We start from the raw sequence: 25,641 nt of genomic DNA, 5'->3' as shown, positions 1-25,641 counted from the left end.
TTATTTATTTATTTATTTATTTATTTATTTATTTATTTATTTATTTATAGAAAGAGAGCAGGGGGAGGGGCAGAGAGAATCTTAAGCAGGCTCCATGCTCAGTTCAGAGCCTGAAACGGGGCTCAATCCCATGACCCCAAGACCATGACCTGAGCCAAAATCAAGAGTCAGACGCTTAACTGCCCCATTAAATATGCCATATTAAATAGAACTTATTGTTTTGGAAGAATCCCAATGATGTATATTTATACACTAGGGAGTAGGCAAGAGTCAAGGAAGTGCTCTTGCCATTGGCATAGATCAGAAGCAAAGCCAACCTCTGAGCGTTCTCTGACTTATGATAAATGTATGAAACATCATTTGTTTCTCTTCTGCTCCTCTCAAGATCCAGAAGCTCTGAGGAGTGACTCCCAAAGAAACAAAAGAATGAAGGAAAGAGGAAAGAAAGGAAAGAAACAAAAGAAAGAGAAAGAAAGAGGGAGGGAGGGAAGGAAGGAAGTTACTTTATATTTCTATGTGGTTCTCTTAGCCAAAAAGATAAAAGAGTTACCAAATTACTTCTCTTTGCCTTTCTGTACATTCCATGGAGAGAAGAGTTTTTCTTATTTCATTTTCCAAATAGTGGGAGAGAGAATGGTGGACAAATTTACCTGATAGTCTATTAAGGTAAAATTTCAGAATCACAGTAATTTAGAAAAAAGGGCTCTTAAAAATACTCATTTAATAGTTGAAGAAATAGAGGCTCTGAGAGGTTGATTTGCCTGAAGACATATAGTTGGCGGTGGAACCAGGAGAAGAGTCGAGATTTAGGATCCTGGTTCTGTGCACTTGGTAGTAATCCAGGAGTGAGAGAACATTCCTTCTTTCATTTATCTTTTCTTCCATTCAGGTTTTATTGGGCATTCACACGAGCCAGATGCTAACTTAGGGCAAGTAGGATATGGTTCTGCCCCAAAGTAATTCACAGACTGATCAGAGTTGTTTTTATTTTTTGGAGAAGGATACTGAGGGGAGAAAAATGGGAGGGGGCGGGAGCTGGTATAAATGCAAAGTGCAGATGGGGCATGCTGATTAAGGGCAGAACAAAAGAAGAACATTTATCTTAGCCTGGGATTCAGGAAAGATCAGTGCTTAACTTGAAGGGTGAGTAGGGCATGATAGGTTACATGAAATGTGCAGAGGGAAGGATATTGAAATTGATTTGAAGACCAACCAGGGGAGCCCTGAAAGGATTTTAGACCAGCCTTTGCCTGAGTATACACCCTCATCCCTCTGCCTGGGTTATCTCTAACTGCATGTCTTGTTCCAGACTCTGTCCTCGAATATGTCTTAAAATATTGCTGCATTTTAAATATTATGCTTACTAGAATCTGTGAGTAGATGCTTCTCTTTCCCTTCTGACTGTGAAGCCCTAGGGTTAGGAACAGCCCAGCTCATTCATCCTGGTGTCTCAGGGAGGTGCCTGGCATAGTGCTTTGCACCGAAAAGATTCTCACTGAAAGTTTATTGAACTTAGTCAAACATTCTCATCTGCTTTTTCAGACTCATGTGGATACATTACTGAGTATGAATTCATGTTATCTTCCTAAAATTCAAGTCATTAAGAATACTTTAATACTATTAACTTAGAATATTAAGTTATTTTATGTTATTATCCTGGAATAGTGTCAAATGCTTCCAGGGTTTTTCTCTGAATAGCGCCATTTGTGGCTGTTAGAGGTGCTGTTTTTATTGTTCACCGGGGAACTACCATGCTTCAAAGAGTGCTGGCAAACAGGGTAGTTTATTTCTTTTTTTTTTTTTTTTTTTAAAGATTTTTATTTATTTATTTATTTGACAGAGAGAGACACAGCGAGAGAGGGAACACAAGCAGGGGGAGTGGGAGAGGGAGAAGCAGGCTCCCCGCAGAGCAGGGAGCCCGATGCGGGACTCGATCCCAGGACCCTGGGATCATGACCTGAGCTGAAGGCAGTTGCTTAACCAACTGAGCCACCCAGGCGCCCGGGGTAGTTTATTTCTAATACTGGCTTTCTCTAATCAACTTACAGATGTTTAGTTGGGTAAATGGGTGGTTAGGGAAGTGAGAGGTGGGTAAATGGAGAACAAAATAGATTTGAATGTTTTTTAAAAATCACAAATCTCTTAATTCAGAAATCCGGGCCCTTCTCTGCACACCCATTTACCAAATCCAGCTGAGCTCCTCCGTTCTCAAGCTTGCATGCCATTTTGAGATGAGCCACCAAGGATGTGCAGTAAGGGATATGGAGCCTAGCTGCCTTGTTAAAAAGTATTTTTAATATCTCCTTTGCCCAAGCTCCCTGGGTGTTTCACTTTTCTTGACCCATGTTAGACTTTGGCTAAGTCTGGAACATCCTCCGTGGCTCCCTAATTTTAACTACATTAGTTGGTTGCAATTGATAGATCTGTGGCCTCATTTCTACAAAGAGCACACCCAGCATCGTCAGGACTTGACATGCCAACATATGTATTTAACTATTGACGTGGAAGGGTATGATGTATGACTGTGTAATATTTCTAATAAATATATTTTGTTTTGGTCTGACTGTGAAAAAAAATTTTTTTTTTCCAAATTTCTCCATGATTGAATAAGTGACTTTGATTCTTTTTCAAAATAAATCCTCCTGACAGCAGAAGCCACTTTGATTATTCAACCCTATAGAGTAGTCATCATTTTTAAAAACTCTATTCAGGGGAATAAAATGATCTGAAAATATTGCCACAGATCCCTTAGCTAAGAATTGCAAATCATTTTCTTTTCAGAATATCACATTGATTTTGAGTATGGATTAGTATAACATTATATACTAACATTTTATAAAACGCAAAATTTTTTTTCCCCCAAAACAGAAAAAAAAACCAAAAAAACAAAAAACCTCATTAGAAGAACTCATGCTTTTCTTACACACAAATGCATTATGGCTCTTGACCATTGACCCCGAATCATTTGAGAAATATTAATGAAAAAGTTGTTGCAATTGGCTTTAGGGCTAGTCCACATTTTAGATACTCCAGTTTTAAGGCAGCAAAAATATTTTCTGCTGAGAAAAAAAAATATCTAGAGCCCTCTAAAAATGAATTCTTGAACAATCTGGAAGTCTCTCGGATGAAAACTTTGGGAATTATGTGTAGTAGCATTGTGGGCTGCCAGCTTTGTGGCAGTTTTTCATCTCATATTAAGAAGGGAATTTCCAGTAGATTAACATGGTCCTGAAACGCATTTAAGAAGGCCAAATGTACTCAGGCTGTGAAGAAAGGGGATTAAAAAAAAAACTACTGGTGAATGAGAAGGAATTTATTTCATGCTCAATGGAGTTTGGCCTCATGAAGTCTTTAGCTACTGGCTAAATACGCGCCTGGAGAAATGATTCCATTGTGGGTCCTGAGTGAGGGAAAAACACAGATTAGTATTACAGTTATCACTGACTTCAGTAAATAATATCTCTCAACAAAAGTGTATAGTCTGATTTACTAAGCGCACGGCCAGGCAGTGGGAAAACTGTGCCACATATGTATCCTGATGGAGCCCTCATTCTGCCTTTGATTTTTATGCATAAAATCAAAGTTTGTTCTTGCTGGGTTCTTGATCCTGATTCTTTCTTACCCTTTGATTTCCTATCCCTCCTTCAACTTGAAGCTCCCTTTATTGAAATATTTCAGGGGTCTTTGAAATGATTCAGCAACCTGAGGGGCTTTTTTTAAAAAAAATTATTTTTAACACATGCTTTTTTTCTGGTGTGCCTTTCTACCTTTCTTTCATCTTCTAACAGATATGGTCCATATGCAACAGGGAATTGTGATTATTCTATAACTGTGAAGTGAGAGTAAATGTATTATGTAAGGAAGAATGTTTAGTGAATAGTCTTTTTCAAACACTGGCTTATCTGAGAAGAAAGATTCGGTTTTAGTGAAAGACAGCCAGGATATTTTTATGACATTAGCTATTAAAAGGTTTTCCTACTCAGCCATGCTAATGAAGGAATTTATTTTTCTTTTTATTAAAAGTATATTTAAGATACCAGCAAGGTAAGGAAATATAGAAGTTCTTTAAAGCCTATCTAGTACAAAGATCTACCTGATGCTGATTACTATAATTGAGATATTATTCAACCAAATTATGTTAGGTTTATGTTGAGTTTTGAGCTTCTTTTTCTCAGTGACTCAGGGTAGAGACTTCTGAGTACAGAGAGCAGGCGCCTTCACCACTCCCAGTTGCCCCCAGTAACTCAAGACCACCAAGGTTCTCCAGAGTGGGAAGGACCCCTGGGCAGGAAGCGGGGAGTTGCCTTGATGGGGAGCAACTGCAGGGGGAGAGTAAAGGAGAAGTGGGAACATTTGTTAGGTTACCATGTAAAGTATTTGTTGAAAGAGAAATGCTTTGCTAAATCAATTCCCGTGACCTTGGTTTCTTTTTCTTGCTTGACTAATCTGTGCAAAGGGAATGGAAAGAGTTGGTTGTACTAAAATTTAAATACATACATGTGCTATAGAGCCAGAAAAACATCATTTTAGCTATAGGGATAAAACACCAAAGTTTAAACCCATACTGTATTTTAAATGATTGGCTCATAAGACACATTCGAACCAGGTTACTAGAATAGTGTGATCCCAAAAGATGGAGAAAATTAGTATTTACCTCAGTACCAAACAGAATAAATATCAGCTCCTCCTGCCATCTAAGTACCACTCCCAAGAATTACATGTCACTTTAGGAACTCGACTGGTATAGAAAATATAAGTGTCTAACTACTGATTGATAAAAATAACCCTTTAGGGAAATATATAATTACACATAATGATTCATCTCTCTCTTCATAAAGCCTTTTTAATTAAAAAAGAAGTCCCTTTAAAGGAATATGATAAAAATAACCAACTTTAAGTTCAAAGTGAAAATATATATAATATATTAAATATTGTATATGATGTTAAGTGTGCTGTGTTTCACAGTTAGGAATAATGCTCTAGAACACAAATATTCAATAACTATTTTCTATTGAGAGGCTAAGGGTCATTCTCCTAGGATAGAACACTACTAATAGGTGGTTCTGTTTTATGTGGAAAGTGTTTGGAGAACTACCTAAAATGTTGTTTTTTAAATAGATACATAGGAAGTTTTTTTAAATGCAGTAAAATAACATTACACAAATAATCATTTTTATTTTGTAATTTCAATTACTAAATATTTGTAATAGAAAAGATCATTGAAAACATTAAACAGTACCTAAAAAATAAAAATTGACATGAATTCCTTCTATATTACTAAGATTACATTGTGCTTTTTCAGATTTCACTGGAAAAGAAATATTGCAGAGATACTATTGACTCTATGTTCTTTATAAAGAAAAGATTATCTTCTGTGATCTTAGAAGATCAAATTCGAGTCAATTAGAGAAACCCCACTTAGCTAAGACCCCCCCGCCTTTCAATGCTCTCTCTCAGTCCACAATGTCCATTTAGGTAGAATCCTTCTCCAGTGTCATGTACACCATCATTTCTAGATTTTATGGAACCATCACAGCTATTATCTTCTTTTACCAAGATAAAGCCAAGTTCTAAAGAACCTAAAGGAGTTATGCTTCTCACAGTCATCCAAAAATTGTTTTCTGAATAGTTTGGACCAGTTGCTTAAAGATAAAAATCACTCGAGGCAAAAAGGAATGTACAAAGGCAAAGATTAATACTGAATTGAAGAGAATTTTGAAACCTAGATTATTGTGTTCTAAAGTTTTATTCACCAACAAAAACAGACAGTAAAGAAAGAGGAGAGGGAGGAAAAAAATCCTAGATAATTATAGGAAAGACCTTGTGAGTCCTAGCAGGAGCGACTGGAACAAAGCAAGCAGAGAATGGATGCCTTTCTTTTAAGTGAAAGGTGTTTGAATTTCATTGGCAGATACATGCATTGGATCATTTGAAACTTGTCTTAAAACCTATGTTCCCAACATTTTTTTTTTATTTTAAAGATTTTTATTTATTTATTTGAGAGAGAGAGAGAGAGCATGAGTGGGGTGAGGAGCAGAAGGAGAGGGAGAAACAGGCTCCCCACTGAGCAGGGAGCCCGATGCGGAGCTCGATCCCAGGACCCTGAGATCATGACCTGAGCCGAAGTCAGACCTTAACCAGCTGAGCCACCCAGGCGCCACCCACAACATTTTATTATGAAGATTTTTCAATCAGAAAAGCGGAAAGAATTGTACAATGAACATCTCTCCTCCTGACCCTACAATGAACATTTTATTCTTCCTCTATCACCTATGTATCCATGTTCCATCGCTATCCATCAAACTGGCTTATTTTTTGATGCATTTCAAAGTGAGTTTAGACATCAGTGTGCTTTGCTTCTAAACTTTTAAGCATTTATGTGAGTATTTATTTATAATTCTTTTTTGTTTTCGAGTTAAGATGCACATACAGTGAAATACTCAAATCTACCCAAATTGTAGACTTGTGCCTTCTATGATTTTTCATAACAGCACATCAGTGTAATCCAAACCTTCATCGAGCCATAGAATGTAACATCACCCCAAAAAGTCCCCTTGTGTCCCCTCACAGGCAATCCCCACCCCCTGAAACCATTGTTCTGAGTATTTCCTGGTAGATGGGTTTTGCTTGTCCTAGAGTTTTATAGACATGAAACCCCTATATGAGCTGCTTCTGTGTAAGACGCCCTTCACTCGGCGCACAGACTTAAAAATCTTTTTGATTCACCTGCAAAGGGAGATTCTCTTGATTCCAAGTGGCTGAGCTGATCTGGTGAATCCTGACTTTCAGGGCTGTTTCCTGCCATCCTCAATCTTGCCAGCAACGCACACATCAGCACCAATGCAACCTGTGGGGAGCAAGGGCCCGAGATGTCCTGCAAGCTTGTGGAGCACGTGCCTGGTCGCCCCGTGCGCAACGCCCAGTGCCGGATCTGTGATGCCAACAGCGCCAACCCCAAAGGCAAGTGTCGCTCCCATTCCAAAGGACCCTTGCGAATTGATACTTCTTGAAATGAGGACTAAAGACTTCTGTTAGGAGTCATGAAGTTTGTGTTCACCTTCCCTGCTCTTCATTGCCATCAGCCTTGCAATTGGGAAGTCAAAAACTCGAAACCAAGAGCTAAGAGAAATCCATGTATGTTTTCTTTTCACAGAACGCCATCCAATATCAAATGCAATCGATGGGACCAATAACTGGTGGCAAAGTCCCAGTATTCAAAACGGGAGAGAATATCACTGGGTCACAATCACTCTGGACCTAAGACAGGTAGGTCAGGCCAGAACCATTGAAGAATGTCTCTGGGTTGCTGAACTGTACACTCTTGTGATGACCTTCAGGAAAGTCTGGCTTGTTTCTAAACATGTTTCCATTCTGTTCAGACTGTTTTTCCACCAGGTGAATTCAAGTGATGCACAGAAGTAGTCCATGGTATCAGTACTTGTCACATTTATCATTCCCAGGTATCTGTGAGGAGTGACATTGTTTGCATGTGGTTTGATGTTCTGGGAAGCTGTCAGCAGAGCATGCTCAGCGGTTCAGGATTCTCTGTCAGGCTGTGTGTCACATGTCATCAGATACCCCAGGGGAGGGGGGCCACACACGAAATTCCTTTTGAGGTTATTGTCTTGCTGTTATCACTGTACAAAGTTATTGCAGAAGGGTTGTATGTAGGTAATAAGGCTAGGAAATAAAGGGATAACATCAAGCCTGTTGGCCATGCTTCTGCCCTGTCGTGGCGTCTGTGAGGCCGAGAATAAAGCTGGAATGTTCCAGTACTTCTGTGAGCAAGCCTTCAGTAGCAGCTGGCAAAGGCAAGGTATAATTGGCTCCAGCCATACCGGTATCTTCTTGCTTTGCCTCCAGATCACATGGGAGAATGGAGAAAAATATGATCTGGGTCCCCGTGGTCCCAATACTTCTGGGAAAGGGAAGTAAAAGGGAAGAAATCTGAGTGGATGGAATGAAAAGAGAGGTGGCAGGTATTTGGGAGTTATTGTCAACATTTCTCATTTGAGTTCTCCAGAAAAGCCATTGCATGACCTTCTTATTTATTTCCATTCAATTTCTCTTACATTCGAACTCATCAATATCATGCTAAATATAAGCTTAAAGAGACAAATAGTTGAAATATGCCCTGTAGGATTGAAATAGGAATTGTGGAAATTTAATGGCAAATAATTAAAATTCTTTGGATAGGTGATAGTTTTAAAAATGTGAAGGATTTGGGGGCACCTGGGTGGCTCAGTCGTTAAGCGTCTGCCTTCAGCTCAGGTCATGATCCCAGGGTCCTGGGATCGAGCCCCACTTCGGGCTCCCTGCTCCGCGGGAAGCCTGCTTCTCTCTCTCTCCCACTCCCCCTGCTTGTGTTCCCTCTCTCGCTGTGTCTCTCTCTGTCAAATAAATAAATAAAATATTAAAAAAAAAATGTGAAGGATTTTCAGTAGAAGAAAGAGCAATACTGTGTATATTCACATAAAAGAAACTTTGGATCTCTAATAATAACAGTAAACCAGGTAGCAGAATGCGAAGCTCAGGAGATTTTTCCCCATGTTTAGGTTCATAGTATTTATTTAAGTAAAATAACATTTTTCAATGTTTTCAGCCATATGTCTTGACATAATAGGTCATATCTTCATATTTTTAAATCTCCCTAAAGAAAAAGAGAAAAGGGGGCGCCTGGGTGGCTCAGTCGTTGAGCGTCTGCCTTCGGCTCGGGTCGTGATCCCAGGATCCTGGGATCAAGCCCCGCATTGGGCTCCCTGCTCAGTGGGAGGCCTGCTTCTCCTTCTCCCACTCCCCCTGCTTGTGTTCCCTCTCTCACTGTGTCTCTCTCTGTCAAATAAATAAATAAAATCTTTAAAAAAAAAAAAAAAAAAGAAAGAGAAAAGAGCCCCCCTTTTGGCCTGGCCTTTGTTTTTATTTCAATGGTAAGAATGTGTCTGCTGGAGATTTTGGTTTTCCCATCACTTTTTCTATTTATTTTCTTTTTTTAAGGGAAAAAAATATAGCCATTTTCACTATCAGGAATGTGATACTATATGAGTTTAGAGCCAAACTACCAGCTGGACATTTTCCATATAGATTTCAGATTCATGTTAGGCTACCATTTATCTTGCAGTGTGTCACGTTTGACTTCACTCTGAAGGGAAAGAACTCTTTTGCTTTAGGGTGAGTTGAGCCAGCTTGAGGAGTTCCAGGGGCATGTCAGTTTTAGGTCTTTAAGGCATATTTCAAAAGTAGGCATGTAATGCATAGTTAAAGACCTCTAGCATTTTTAGATATGCTTCCAAATTAAGATAATATAAACGAATTTGTAGTCCGAAATGTCTTTACTTTTTATATGGCGTAAAATTTTTGTCATGCTTTCAGTTTCTAAAAAAAGTGTATTATGCTTATATCTGAGCAAATCTCTCAGATTTGTTTATTTATTGAGCCTTTCTAATATGGACATTTTTTAATATGTAGAAAGCAAATTCCAGTGGGCATGCATATACCCACCCCCGAGATTCAGAGATTGTTAAGCATTTTGCAATGTTGGTTTCATCTTCCCAAAGTTCCCAGGTGAATGGCAGTCATTGTGATATTGTACCAATACAGTATGTTTTGTATCTTCAAAAAATAGAGATTTGTCCTGAATAGGTACCATGCCATTAGCAGCCCCGACAAAATTAGCAGCAATTTCCTAATAACTATTTCACCATCTGTATCGAATTTTCCCAGTTTATCCACCAATGTCTTGTGTAGCTTTTTTTCTTTTTTAAACCAGGATCCATAAAAACCTGATCATTAGACTTCTTAAATCTCTTCTAATTTGAATTGCTCTCTACTTTAAGAATACTGACTTTTTAAATAGACTAGGCCACTTGTCTTATAGAATATCCCATGATCTAGATTTGTTGGATTGTTTCACTGTGGTCTTGTTAACATGTTCTTTTATGCACTCTATTTCCTATAACCTAAACTCAGCTCTAAAGACTTCGTTCAATTCCAGTTAAATAATTTTGGCCAGAACACATGATCTGCAATCCTGGCTACTTCTGTTGCTCCCAAGGCTGGTTGTCCCACTAGTAAGGAGGCTAATCCATTAGGTATTGACGGTCAATCTCTCCCTTGTAAAGTTATCTCGCCTTTCCCCCCACATTTCACCCTTGTTTCCTGGGTCTTATCGACACTCAGATCTAGAGCTTGGCTACACATTCTGATGACTTCTTTCCCTTGTCAGAATCTGTGTGTTTCCCTGTCAAGCCAGCCATTATCCAGCTCCTCGTTAATTTCTAGATAATACACTCCCTGAGAGCAGGGACCCCAGCTGTATTCTTCTTCTTCCTCCTCTTCTTCTCTTTCACTTTCCTTGCCAGTTAACATTCACTGGAGCTTGCCTTATTCACTCTTGCACACCCAGGCCTTGGCAGAGTTGAGGCTCTGACTGAATCCATGCTTTGTTCCTAAACATTCCCCTCCGCTTTTTTGTTCACATTCTGATTAAAAGATGATAGTCAGCAAACAAGCCTTTTGACTGCTTTGTTTCACTTCAGTAAAAATGTAAATTCTATAGTATGGATTTCTAAAGTATAATTGTAGACAGACCTTAGTATCGTCAGGAGTCATAACAACGTCATATTTTTTTTTTTTTTTTTTTTAAGATTTTATTTATTTATTCATGAGAGACAGAGAGAGAGACAGAGGCAGAGGGAGAAGCAGGCTCCCCGCGGAGCAGGGAGCCCGATGCGGGACCCGATCCCAGGACCCTGGGATCATGACCTGAGCCAAAGGCAGACGCTTAACCGACTGAGCCACCCAGGCGTCCCCAACATCATATTGTAAATGTGTTCATGTAACTTAATAAATATGTCAGCTCCTGAGGTTTTACGACCAAATTACCAGCTTCATTCTGTGTTGGCAAAAGCTAAAGATTTCAATCCCTCTCTTGATTCTCTAGTTGATGACCCTGCTGAAATTCTGCCATTTGTAGCCTCTGTGTTTCGTGTTTGGTTACATGAAAGATAAATTAAAGAAATGAGAAAAAGTGGTGTTATCAGAAAGTCCACAAATGTTGTCTAGTTTGCAGAAGGTTTTAGCAGCGCAGTGTTTGCTTTAGTAACACATTACCAGGGGGACGATTAGATTCATTTTTTACTTCTTTAAAATAATGCCTGCTATTCATTCTGGCATTGATTCACAAAATTTTTGAATTTATGTTATTAGATATTTAGCAATATCTCACTTTAAAAAATATTGCATGGGAATTAAATGAGTGTGGTATTTTTGTTTTAAGAAAAATAAGAATTAAGAGTCATCCTAACACTTGTAACGCTAACACGTTACGTGGGTAGTCCACGTAACAAACTGCTGCTCACTGTCCCATGAGCTAGAAGCTTGCTGTGCAGCTGGGCGTGAGTGAGGGATCTTTCGTGACAACTTAAAATTTTAAAGAAATCATTCTGAGTGAGGGATAGCATGCACATTTGATGGATCTTGACTTTAGTGATTGTCACCATTCTTTTAGTCCCTGCTAATTATCTGAAAATGTACTCCTTATGATAGAGGCTCTCAATCGATTGAGGCACAGGACTTTCAAAGTTAAGACACCAGGCAGAATCTTTAATCATTAGGGAAATTTGAAAATCAAAACCACAGGGCGATACCACTTCACACCCATTAACATGGCTATTACTAAAACAAAAACAAAAACAAAAGCAAAACAGCAAATAACAAGGTTCGTAAGGGTATGGAGAAATTGAAATCATTGTGCCTCACTGGTGGGAACGTAAAATGGTACAGTCCTGTGGAAAGCAGTATGGTGGTTCCTCAAGAAGTTAAACCGAGAGTTTCCACATGATCCAGCAATGCCACTTCTAGCTATATATCCCCCAAAGGAACCAAAAGCAGGAATTCAAGGAGATCTCTGCACACCCATGTTCAGAGCAGCATTATTCACAGTAGCCAAAAGATGGAAGCAACCCGTGTCTGCTAATAGTGAATGGATAGAGTGCCTCGGTGGCTCAGTTGGTTAAGCGACTGCCTTCGGCTCCGGTCATGATCCTGGAGTCCCAGAATCGAGTCCCGCATAGGGCTCCCTGCTCGGCAGAGAGTCTGCTTCTCCCTCTGACACTCCCCCCTCTCATGCTCTCTCTCTCATACTATCTGTCAAATAAATAAAATCTTTAAAAAAAAATAGTGAATGGATAAACGAAGGATGGTACATAAATAGAATGGAAGATAATCCTGCCTTCAAAAGAAAGCAAATTCTGACACCTGTAACAACACGGACGAACCTTGAAAACATGCTACTTGAAATAAACCAAACACAGAATGACAAATACTGCATGATTCCACTTACATGAAGTACCTAGAATAGTCCTGTCTAAAGAGACAGAAAGTAGAATGCTGGTTGCCAGGGCTGAGGGGAGGAGGGAACGAGGAGTTCATGCTTAGTGGGGGCAGAGCTTCAGTTTGGGAAGATGAAAAAGTTCTTGAGGCAGATGGTGGTGATGCTTGCACAACAGTGTGAATGGACTTAATGCCACTGAACTGCACACTTAGAATGGCGAAAATGGTCATTTTTGATGTTTATGTACATTTTACCACAATTTTTAAAAGTTGGCTATTGTGACATACATGCTGTTTTATATCAGCCCAGATCCATCCACTCAGGAAAACAGAAGCCACACCAATTATTTAGAGGGATGGATCTAGCACGAGGAACAGGTTAAATGGTGGTGGAGAACAGGGGAAGGGAGTACCAAGAGAACTCAGGTGGAACACCTGGGTGGCTCAGTTGGTTAAACATCTGCTTTTGGCTCAGGTCATGATCCCAGGGTCCTGGGATGGAGTCAGGCATCGGGCCCGTTGCTCAGCAGGGAGCCTGCTTCTCCCTCTCCCTCTGCTGCTCCCTCTGCTTGTGCTCTTTCACTCTCTCTCTCTCTGACAAAAAAAAAAAAAAATCTTTTAAGAAAAAGAGAACTCAGGGATGCTGACACTGAGGGGGAACCTCGGGACGTGCTGGGTTATTTGCACCCGGAGGCTTGGAGGAGGCTGCCTCATCTCCCTGCCTCCCTCCTCCAGCCTTCCAGCCTCCTGCTAGTGCCTGCACTCAAAGCCCCACAAAGCAGAGTATAGAAAGGTAGGTTTGCAGTTGCTCCTCAACAAGCACAAATACTTTCTCAGTAGGTGATCCCTTTGTCAGTGTGACCATGTAAACACAGAGACGTGCCCTTGAAATCCTGGAACAGAATTATCTTATACCGCGGTTGGCCAGATCCTGAATATGCTTATAGTAAGCTTTTAGATCAACTTTGGAATGAAGATGCAAAATTTAGAATTTTCAAGTTGAAACCATGGCCTGCCTTCTGATAACATCGACAGACTAGGTGTGTCCTTAGATCTCGACCGAGAGACCATCTAGGGTGACACCTTGGTGCTGTGACTTTAAGAAGTACAGTGGTAGAGGAAAAGGGGAGGCAGTTCTGTTTATTTATGTATGTATTTATTGTTACTTTTTTATTGTGTGGCATGGTGGAGATATATAAAATGTAGTTGGGTGATATGCTTTCATAATTTATAAAGTAGAAGGCCATAGCATTAAGAATGAAGGATGTTCCTAGTCAAGCCCCTGACAAATTCCACACACTAAATAAATGTGAACTCCCTATCCTTCTGTCATATTTATGTCATATATCCACAAATGACTTTGAAGTCCCAAAGATCTTTAGATATCACCAAGGGAAACTTTAACCAAGACCTTGATATAATCTAATTGGAGTTAGCTAGTAAGATTAGGTTAAGGGATGCAATTAAGTAGATGTTGAAAAATAAATTCATAAGTCAATAATTCTATTTTTTTTTTCTGGCTAGGAAAGTAATATGGGCTCATGGTAGAAAAATTAGAAGGATCAGGTAAATGTAAAGAGGTGGCAAAACTTACAATCACTTCACTCCGAAGCAACCATGAAATTATGAGCATATTGCTTTTAGACTTTTGTATGCATTTCTGTGTATTTAATAATGCTGCAATAATGCTATCATATATTACATATTTATTATGGGTGTTACATCATCAAATCCTCATACGCTATGAGTTTGGTCCTATTATTATCTCCTTTTGACAAATGACAAAACCGAGACTCAGGGAATTCAGGTAACTCGCTCAAGGGTAGGACTCCCTGAGGATCAAGAGCCTGGGCTCTGTCTGCATCACTGGGCAATCCCATCCCTTCAGCTGAGATTTTTGACGTATATGGTAGTGTCCTGATATTTTATTTAACTTTGTAGCATGAGTGTTTCCAAACATGACTAAAACTCACTATTATATAATTTTTAAAGTTGCAGTAATATTCTTCTACACGGCGTACCCATCACTTGCATAGAATTTCCATGCCTGACACCTTAGTTGTTTTCTGTTATGGGTAATAACTTGAGCTTTCAGTAAAAAGGGATTGATCTCATATGTATGCCAATGAAGTAATGCAGTGAATGCATATCAGTTTCAAGGTTCATACTACAAGTTTGTGTTTAGTTTTATTTTGATTTTCCCATTAAAAAGGAACATTTATCACCTGTATGTGTATAGGAATCTATACATATACTTCATATATGAACATGTATATATAATGTGTATGTATAGGACTTATATAGTTGACCTTTGGACAACATGGGGCTTAGGGGTACTTATCACCTATGCAGTTGAAAATTTGTGTATAATTTTTGACCCCCCCAAAACTCAACTACCAACGTGCTGTTTACTGGAAGCCTTATAGTCAATTAGCACATATTTTTTTATGTTACATGTATTATATACATATTATATACATGTAAATATATAATATATAATATATATATAATATAGTTTATGTTACATGTATTATATATACAAACCTCTATATACTGTATTCTTACAATCAAATAAGCTAGAGAAAAAGAAAATATTATTAAGAAAATCAAAAGGAAGGAGCACCTGGGTGCCTTCAGCTCAGGTCATGATCCCAGGGTCCTGGGATTGAGCCCCACATCAGGCTCTCTGTTAAGCCAGGAGCCTGCTTCTCCCTCTGCCTCTGCCCGCCACTCCCCCTGCTTGTGCCCTCTCTCCCTGTCAAATAAATAAATAAAATCTTTTTAAAAAACAAAAAAAATCATAAGGAAGAGAAAATACATTTACAGTACTGTACTGTATTGCAAAAAAATCCATGTATAAGTGGACCCATGCAAGTCAAACCCATGTTATTTGAGGGTCAACTGTATGTAGTATATAGATTATATACAGTATACATATATAATGTATATATAATGTATGCATGTAATATATAGAATTTAATATTATAGAATTTAGAATAATATAGAATTTAGTAAGATAGTGTTGTAGCATTATATATAGTAGGTATAGAATCTATATATAGCATATTGAATCTATGTATGTGAATATACAATCTATATATTGTATATGCATATACAATGAACACATATAGGAATCTCTCTCTCTCTATACACATATATACACAAGTACATAAGTATAGGCTGTAGACTACACAGCAGTTTTTTCCTCATCCATATGATTTTATCTGCTCTCCCTAGCAATCCTGAAATACAGATGTTCTCCTCTTCAGAGGTAAGCACATTGTGGCACAGGGTGGTTGAGTGACTTGCCCAGGGTTCATGGGGCTCTGTGTGCTGAAGCTGGGATTGGAAACCAGGACTTCTGGTTCCTTCCACACTATGCTACACTGTCTCACCTCTCTTGTTCTTGGTCTCTATCGCTGTTGTCCTCTGCATTATGGGGAAACTGGCCGGATCTCTTATAATTTCCTCCTGATTTAGGATAGTTCACATTCTTCCTAATCCCTCCCCCTGTTCTCTTTACTCACGTTGCTGCTAGGCGGGCCCTTTCCCTACGGTGACTGGTAGATTTGGGTGCTATCTACCGTGTGCTTTTTGGCCAAGAAGAAGGAAAATGAATCCATGTTTTGTATTCTCCTTTGAAAATGTTGAAACCTGGGCAAACAGTTTCTCTGGGGGTGGTCAGATTTGTGAGTAAAAATTGGTAATGTTCCTTTAGAAGATAAAATATGTTTTGTAAAAAAGGAAATGTTTCTTATGGCACTGAAAATAAAGCTGCCTTTTGAAGCAGTGCTTTATTTTCTGTGTAGGTTTAATTAGGAAGTAGCACTTTGTTGTGGGAACATAATCACAGAAGGGCCTTTGTTTTATACAAAACTTGAGACAATAGCTGCTTGTTTGCTGGGTTTTCTAAAACCTCATTAATTTGGATATCTGCTGTTTTTTTCCCTAAAATTTCTGAAAAGTGGACCAGAACAAGATTGAGATTTATTATTGTATCATCCAAATAGAAAGTGTTTGCTAAGCACATTGACAGGGTAAGTAAGAAAAGAACAGGCAGATTTCACAGTCTTAAGACAGAAAATCTTGTAAGATTTTTAGAACAAGAATTGCATGTAAATTGGAGCTTCTCATTGTAAGTGAGTCTTGGCTGTTCATTAAAAGAGGTCAGGCAGAGACCCTTCTTGGAAACTGTGGTAGGAATTACTGTTACCGTTTCCTTGTATGTATTCAAAGTGATTCATTGTGTTTCAGTTTTCTGTCACTTTATACTGGTCTCAACCAATTTCAGATATTAAGTTTTTCTTGAATTTGTTTGGCAAAAAGAATAGATTGGAAGAAATCTTAAGCTGTTCATTGTGATTTGGAAGTAAGCCTCACTAAATTCTTGTCCTTCAGACATTTTTATCTTTTTCATCCTGTTTTCTGCAAAGCTGCTATTCTCATAGATATGTCTTTCTTTTGTTTTCACACTTTTCTCTCATTCTATTGTTTCATACACAACTTCTCCAGTTATCTATTGCATATCTATTGTGTAAGAAATCACAGCAAACCTCTAAAACAACAGCATTCATTTTATATCTATCCCGGTTTTGATGGGCCAGAATTTCAGGAGGGGTTTGATTGAGTGATGCGTAAGGTTGCAGTCCATGGGGGTTGGAGGTGGGGCAACCGGGGAAGGAAGCCCAGGTAGCTAGGGAGGGTGCTGGGTAGCTGGGGAAGGAAGTCTGGGCAGCTAAGGAGGGTGCTGGGCAGTTGGGTAGGGGGCATCTGGGCAGCTGGGGAGGGGGTACTGAGGCACCCATGGGCTGGCCTTATCATGTGGCCTCAATAATTCTCTGGATGGCCTCTCCATGTGGGCAGGTGTGGGCTTCCTCATAGCATGGCAGCCTTAAGGCAGAGTGCCTATATGGCAGTTCAAAGCTCCAGCAGAAGGACTTCCAGAGGAAGTGGCAGAAGCTATGTCCCCATGTAGACCTGGCCTCCGAGTCATGCAGCATCGCTTCCCTGTGCTCTATGGGTCACTGAGTCACTGAGGTCAGCAGTGATTCAAGTAAAGGAAACGGGAAGCAACTGTGGCCTGTCAGGAGGGGAGGGGTAAACAATTGGACACCTGTTGTAAAATCACTGCCTCATCCTTCTGAAAACGGCTCTCTGAGGGGCTTCTCCTGCCAGCCTCCCGCAGCTTAGCCTTAGGTGCCGCACCTTTATCTTTAGGAATCCTAAAGAGCTAGAGGATCAAATGGGGATACAAATATTGTACCTTAAATTGTCCGATGTTCGTGAACAGTGAGCTGAATAAATTCAAATAACTGAGGCCAGGCTTCAAGAACTATGTGGAGTTTTGTTTCTTGGCAAGATTTACTTTTAAGCTTTAAATGATAAAGCTTACTATCAATAGTTTGCCCAACAGTCAAGCGTAAACATTTTTCCAGTTAGCACAGTTTCGTGTTCCATCCTCCTTCCCCTTTTTCTGTTTTGAATGTCAGAGTACTGGCCTTATGATGATGGTGTACGTCTCACTCAGCAGGGCCCCTTAGACTGGGCCTTGCGAAGGATTGTGGGAAATCAGCGAAGATAGTCTCAAGACTCTGTCAAAATATACTTTTCTTGTCCCCAACTGTTTTGTCTTCAAAATAAAGTTGTCTTGTATATGTATGGAAAGAAAGGAAAGTCTGTTCTGAAATCATTATTTCTTTCTGTTATACTGAAGCTAAAAAGAGATCAGTTTTCATTCCTGAAGAAATATTTCTTTGAAAAATACAGTGCAGTTGGAATCCATTGTAGCATTTGCTTTTTGCTTAACATTCTGCTCAAATTGCAACATATTTATCTCTAAAAAGTTGTAACAAATAAAAAAGCAAAGTAGCTCATGAATACCTCAGCTATACCTCAAAATAGCTCTTGTGTTTTTTAGGTCTTCAATTGGCCTTTTCTCTATGCAGAAATGTCCTTTATTTTGATATAGAAGCAGAAATTTTTTAAATACAGGAAAAACAAGAAAAAAAGTTTTTATTTAAAAAAAAATTTTTTTTTTAAAGTAGACTCCACACCCAGCGTGGAGCCCAGTGTGGGGCTTGAACTCACAACCCCAAGATTAAGACCTGAGCTGAGATCAAGAGTCGGACGCCCAACTAACTGAGCCACCCAGGCGCCCCATAAGAGAAAAAAGTTTTTTAAAAAAACCATTTGTGATTCTAATTACCAGGAATTACCTTTTGACCTATTCTATCATATCTGAGAACACCGTATATATTTAATAATTCATATCTCTGCTTATTGGGCACCAGGGTCTCAGGATTCCTTGATGAACAAGACAATGATGACATCTGGGGAAAGCTCTCAGCCCGGAAAAGTGTACATCAAACAGTAGCTTCCTTATATATGTTGGTTATTATCACTGCCGCTTCACTTGTTATGTAAGGCTGAGCCTGGCCCTCCGGCCTTCAGGTCTAGTGGGGGAAATAGGCAAGTAAGCAGACCTCTTTGGTCCAGTGGTGTAGGTTGTGCAGGGGTTAAGGATGCTTGGAGAACACAAAGGAAGGGCAGCTTAGGGAAATCAGGGAGACAACCCGAAGGGAGTGAAGGAAGGGAGCAGGCGATGAGGAAAGGTACATAGCAGAGCAGCTGAGGAAAGGTGTGTTTATGGAGCTAAAATAGTACATCCAGTCCTATAATAAATGTCTTCTTTCCTTTTTCCTGTTGACTGAGATACAGTTTACACACCATGAAATGCACCCATCCTAAGGGTATAGTTGGATGGGTTTTGACACATATAGACACATGGGTAAGGCACAGCCTTACCGAGATACAGACCAGTTCCGGAACCTCCCCTGTGCCTTTCCCAGTCAGCCCTCCGCCAGCCCCCCACCTCCTGCCGCCAGAGGAAACACTGTCCTGAATGTTTCTCACTTGAGATTAGCTTGGCCTGTTACATAGTATATAAAGGGGGGTAAACGGTGTGTCGTTTTGTGTCTGGCTTCTTTTAGCCTGGCAGCTGTGCAATTCAGCCGCTGCTGCTTGTATGAGTGGTTTGGTCTTTGATTTCTGGGTGTTTTATTTCACGAATGTACCAACACTTATTTATCCATCATCTCGTTATGTTGTTTGGGTTGTTCCAGTTCTTTTTCTCAATGCCTATTTTATTTAATTTATTGAGATGTAATGAGAGATAACATTGTGTAAGTTTGAGATGCACGACTTGTTGGTTTGAGACATTTATGTATTGCAATATGATTACTACAGAGGCAATAGCTGACATTTCTATCATGTCCTGTAATTATGTTGAGAACAGTTAAGATCTAGTCTCTTAGCAACTTTGAAGTTTACTATACACTATTGTGGACTATAATCACTGTGTTATGCATTAGATCCAAGAACTTATTTATCTGCTAGTTGCTCTCATTTTTGACTGTTGTAAATAAAGCTGCCATGAACATTCTTATAAAAATCTTTTTTTGGACATATGTTTTTATTTCTCTAGGGTTGGAATTGCATAGCCAAAGGTATGTCAATATTTAACTTTATCAGACACTGAAGAACCACTGTCAAGAAAGTGTCTCTAGGCGAAAAGCTCTTCTCTGTGGAATCACCGTCCTGTGCCGCCTGCTGTCCAATATTTTAGAACCCTTCTTTTATATCTTTATCTAGTTTTCTAGTTGTTTACTCCACGAGGACCAGGCAGTACCAATTTCTTCTTCATGCCAGCATCTACATTCCTGTAACAGTTTTTAATGGCAGAATAATAGGTCACCATCTGGGTACATGATAATTTATTCATCCTGTTCCCATTGTTGGACATGTAAGGTGTTTCCAATTTTATAAAATCAGGCTGCAACAAATATTTAAATATTTTTGTGACTGCAGTGCTGATTATATTTTCATGTAAATTCCAAGAAATGGGATTATTGGGTCAAAGAGCTTAAACATCTTTCCAATGTGACCTGTACTGCCTTATTTTTTCCAAAATATTGTTCCCTTTGTAGACTCACTGACAGTGAATGAAAGTGTGTGTCTCAAACCCCTCAGGAGCACAGAGATTAACATTTCCTTTCAGTTTTTGTTCCCTGCTAATTGAATAGCAGAGCCTCTATTATTATTTATTTATTCATTTGTTCATGCACTTATTCAGATGTAACATACATTTATTGACTTATGTCACTGTATTGGACATATATTTGGGAGTGCTGGGTTGAATTCAGATGCTTAAACAATATTTATTTGTTCTTGTCTATTATCTTCACATGGATAAATTATGTCACTGATTATTAATCTCTACGGGAATGGTCAAATTGCTTGTAACATGGTGGTGACATTTTTAGATATTTGCATATCAATGCAAGAGGCACGATAGAATTTTTATATTGTAACAAAAGGGAAAAAAATGAATTAACCCTAAATATCATTGTTTTGAGAGGTGCCAAGAATAATTACGGCACTTGAGGAAAATCACTAAAAATCTGATACTGGTACCTTACATCAATTTATAAAATTGAGCATTTTATAAAGTGTTCTCCCCCAAATACTATTTCACACTAGACTTATAATGTGAGATAAGTGAAGAACATATTGATTCAGATTCACATTATTCATTGTGAGTAATGCAGTGGAATGTAGAGAAAACATTCTCCGGATTTGTCATTTTAAGCCTGAACTGGGGAAAATAACAAATTTAGTTTATAATTCTCTAGATGGTAAGAAATTAAAAATTTGTTAACTGGGTGGAGTGATTTTGGAAGTCTTACTCGATAAGTATTAGTTTCGGTGAGATGACAAAACTCCCACAGTGATAAAGGTAGAAACTCTCTAGCGACCGGGACAACAGTCCCTCTGCCTGTACATTTCCTCAGACCTGGGAGCCCTTTGAAATATTTTCGCAGAGACTCGGAGGGCACTGACCCGCTCTGGCTTGCCCTTTATGTGCCATAAGGTACGGAAATGAAGTCTGGGAAAGCTGTGAGATCAAATTAAAACCTGCAGATTATTAGCCGGGGAGTCACAGCTGTCCAAACTAAGACATCCTGAGAAGTTTGGTGAAGTCTTAAAACCACTCATTAGCCAATGGGGGTGGTGTAAGCTTTCTTTGAGTAACTGATAACTACAATAATAATGTGTAAATTGCTTTGTTCATTGCTGAAAAACTAATAGACTTTATTTTGTTGAGAAGTTTTAGATTTACAGAAAAATTGAGTGGGAAGTACCAGAGTTCCCATATACCCTTCTAGAATAGCTTTTGATAAAATGTGGGCATTTGTCATATTTTTCAAAGTAAATCATCAAGTGACTGATATAGTGCAGATTTAATCGTTCCTGAGAACTTTCCCTCTCAGATTTGGAAGGTGACTGAGAATTGTCAGACTTAAAATTTAACAGTTTCTCTCTTCTCTAATATCTTATGGCATGTTATCAGAGTGTATTTCCCTTTGTTCTTTGTAGGATAGAAGCACAAGAAAGCTAGAGAGATGACCATGTGGTAGGCCTCCATTGTAATGGCCACCATTGAGGGTTATTTCTTACTTTACACCAGAATGAGCTAGGGCCAGCAAGAAGCGGCTGCCCAGGCGTCAGCTCGTGGTTTAGGAAGTAACCCCAAGGAGGAAAGCAATCTGTCTGAACTGTGAATCTCTAGACAAGGGCCTTCTTCTCCTTTTCAAACCCTAACAGTTTGGGGCTTAGGTTTTGTATTTGGTAAAATACCATCATGCCTTACCGGAGCTCCGTGAGAACATGACAGAAATAGGGTCATGGGGAAGGTAAGAGTCCAGACATGCCCTCTGTGCTGTTTGCTTGACCTCCACATGGCTTCTTTGGTTTCTCCAGAGTTCCCTGACTGGAAATACAGTGCTCCCACTCGCGTTCAATTAAGAAATCTCCATCTTTAGGTGGAGACGAACCATGAGAGACGATCACTCTGAAAAACAAACTGAGGGTTCTAGAGAAGAGGGGGGTGGGAGGATGGGTTATTAAAAAGGGCACGTTCTGCATGGAGCACTGGGTGTTATGCACAAACAATCATGGAACACTTCATCTAAAACTAATGATGTAATGTATGGGGATTAACATAACAATACAAAAATTAAAAAAAGAAATCTCCATCTTCCACGAAAAGTTGAGTCTTCATGCCATTTACTTTTCTCTCCCTATTTTCACATCTTTTTATTTCTTGAGGAAAATATACATACGGTTGCCATTTTAACCATTTTTTAAGGGTACAGTTCAGTGGCATTCAGTACCCTCACATTGTTGTACAACCTTCACCAATGTTCATCTCTAGAACTTTCTCATTATCCCAAAATGAAACTTTGTACACTAACTCCCTATTCCTCCCACCCCTCCCCAGCCCCAATTAACCATACCTCTAATTTCAGTCTCTATGAATTTGACGACTTTAGGTAACCCATGTGGGTGGAATCATACAGTTATTTGTCCTTTGTGTCTGGATTATTTCACTTAGCATCATGTCTGCAAGGTTCATCCATGTTGTAGATTGTATTAGAATTTCATTCCTTTTTAAGACTGAATAATATTCCATTATAGGGACAGCCCAAAGTTTGTTTACCCATTTATCTATTGATGGATATTTGGGTTATTTCCATCTCTTGGGTATTGTGAATAGTGCTCCTGTAAACATTGGTGTACTAGTATCTGTTTGAGCCCCTGCTTTCAGTTTTTTTTTTTTTTTTTTAAGATTTTATTTATTTATTAGACAGAGAGAGAGAGAGCAAAAGCAGGGGGAGTGGAAGAGGGAGAAGCAGGCTTCCCACCCAGCAGGGAGCCCAACCTGGGGCTCAATCCCAGGACCCTGGGATCATGACCTGAGCCGAAGGCAGATGCTTAACTGACTGAGCCACCCAGGCGTCCCAACCTGCTTTCGGTTTTTGTGGGCATATCCAGAAGTGGAATTGCTGGCTCAAAAGGAATTCTATGATTAGTTTTTTGAGGATCCACCATACTGTTTTCCATAATGGCTGCACGATTTTACATTTCCGCCACATCTTTTTAAGTAAACAAAAGCCTTTCTACATAAGACACTTATTTAGATATTCTTTTTTTTTTTAAAGTTTTAAATGAGATGATTTGAATGTGATAACCATCACTTCAATGCCTGACAAGTGATAGATGCTCAATGAAGTTAGATGTATCTTAAAAAAATGAGAATCTTTAAATAGGACATAGACCAATTTTCTACATAAAGAACAAAGTCTTGCAAAAACAAAAAATGCGCTCTAATCTCTCTAGTGCTAAAACTATAAATGATTCGGCTAGATTTCGTGACCAAAGGAAAGAAACACATAATTATTGTTTCTAGGAGTTGTAAATGTATAACGAATAGGCTAATGTTTAATGGAGTTAGTCAAGTACAGGTTCGCACAGATTTTCTGGATGATATCGCCAGTTGGATTTGTGAGGCTTAATAATTAGGGGCCCCTTTTACTTTCATAGAGTGAGATAAGGGAGAAGAAGAAGGGATATGAAGCTATAGGCACCTGACCATCACGAGAGCGACTGGGGTATCATGGGCCAACAGCAGTTCTAACAGCTGAAATAAAAAGAAGTTGAGTTGAGAAGCTGAGAAATTGAGAGCTCTGCTTGGCCTCTTTGTGTTTTCTTTCTCACTCACATTTGACCTTTTAGGAAACTCTTGAAGATCCACTTGACCTTTTCTGTGCTTAGGTCTTGGTCTTCAGTGCATCAGTGTCACCATCTTTCCTGATTGCCCGGCACCCGCATCCAATTGCATGATCTTTTCATCCCTGCTGACCCTGCAGCTTCCTAGTTTAAGGTCCTCTAATGGTCTAAAAGTTTGAACATGGTGCAAGGACCCACGGCCTGCCCAGTCTCCCTCTTGCTGTCTACACTCAAGCCAGGCTGGCTTCCTGCCATTTCTATACTGCTCTGTGCTTTGGCCCTGTGGGGTCTTCACTCCCCGTCCCTCTGTCCCTTCTCTCCACTTCGCTGCCGTATTGGTTGCACCTGCCACAGTCCCTGTTACAAAGCAGATGCTCAATCAATGTTTGTTGAGTGAACCTTAAGTGAAAAATTGTTAGGGAACATTCCTTGCTCCTGTCCTCATGTGTCTTTATGGGGTGCATCTCTGAGAATAACATCTCTGCTTCTCTGCCCATCCCTCCTGTGCCCCAGGAGAGGAGCAGTCATTTTTCTAGCTGGCTAAAGAGCTGACCCTGCTGAGCTCCCGGAGGTCACGTCTCTGTTCTTCTTTTACTGAGCAGATTATTCTCAGGACACAGGTTCCTGACCCACAGGCCAAGGTCACTGAGCAGGTGTGCACAGGTCTGCTCAGCCTGTGACACAGAGGCAGTATGTCAGGCAGACCACTCACTGAAGCCACAACCTCCATTTTTCCTTTTCTCTGGAATATTGTTAACTTCTTTCTTCAATCTCCATGACAGATTTCTGAGCCTACTTCCACAATCAGTAGGGGAAGAAAGGAAAGCTATTTATTGTCACCTCTGCTCCAAGCTGACAAAGGGGAGACTGCATTTTGGGAAGAAGGCTAATGTAATTTCAAAGGCTAAGATATTCATAGGTGAAAAACCGGTAGAGGTTGTGGCATCAGGGGATAGGAAAGGTGCCTTTTGTATTTCTCAGATCCGAGAATGACCTCTAAATACATCAAGCGGGTTTATCTCATTCTAGGGGTGCTGGGCTGTCACGTGACACAGGATGGGGAAAAAAAGGTGAAGATCCCCACAAAGGGCATTCGGTGACATGCCTGCTGTGCTTTTGAGGTGGTTCCAACTAATCTTCCACAAAACTTAGCAAAATCATTCCAGAGCACTCAGGGAAATTGAGCCGTGGGAACAATTATGTGGAGACATACGTGGAGACAGGGAATGAAAACCAACCCCTTCCTTTTCAGTTCTGACTTCGTAAAGTGGTTCCACACTTTTCCTTTGAAATACTGCTAGTCATCCTTAAATGGAAACTGGGATATGTGGCCCATGGGACAGCTTACTGGTGGGTCCTTTTTAAAATAGCTTTTCTAGTTGACGAAAAACAGAACTGCTTCTGACAGATGTTTTGAATATCCCTTTCCCATCTTCAGATTGCTGGTTCTAGGTGACCATCTACTGTTTGGACAGGCTCTTGTGGCTGTGCCCTCCATTTGTCAGTGATCATCTTTAGTACTTTTGCTTTTCCTCAATGTCTACTTGAAGTATCTGAGCTTGCTTCCAAAGTGGCCATTCCTGATTTTCTGAGATACAAATCTTAAAAAAAATTAAGGAAAGAAACTGACTTGATCTAAATTTGTCACTATTGGTGGCCAGTTCTTCCTCTCTCCAATAAAAA

At 39.6% G+C, this 25,641-nt stretch overlaps 1 protein-coding gene across 1 annotated transcript in view; it reads left to right on the top strand.

Annotated features, from left to right (window-relative positions):
- The window catches only part of LAMA1 (laminin subunit alpha 1), a 164,078-nt gene that overhangs the window by 22,941 nt on the left and 115,496 nt on the right, over positions 1 to 25,641 (top strand). The window contains exons 2-3 of the mRNA XM_034995743.1: positions 6,790 to 6,960; positions 7,154 to 7,266. Coding sequence (XP_034851634.1) covers positions 6,790 to 6,960; positions 7,154 to 7,266 — 284 coding nt within the window. The remainder of the gene's footprint in view (positions 1 to 6,789; positions 6,961 to 7,153; positions 7,267 to 25,641) is intronic.

Source organism: Mirounga leonina, unplaced genomic scaffold, assembly GCF_011800145.1.
Source record: "Mirounga leonina isolate KUSES-001 unplaced genomic scaffold, KU_Mleo_1.0 Mir_93, whole genome shotgun sequence".
Classification (NCBI taxonomy): domain Eukaryota; kingdom Metazoa; phylum Chordata; class Mammalia; order Carnivora; family Phocidae; genus Mirounga; species Mirounga leonina.
The sequence above is the reverse complement of the archived record's forward strand: the minus strand, read 5'-3'. Positions and strand labels throughout refer to the sequence as shown.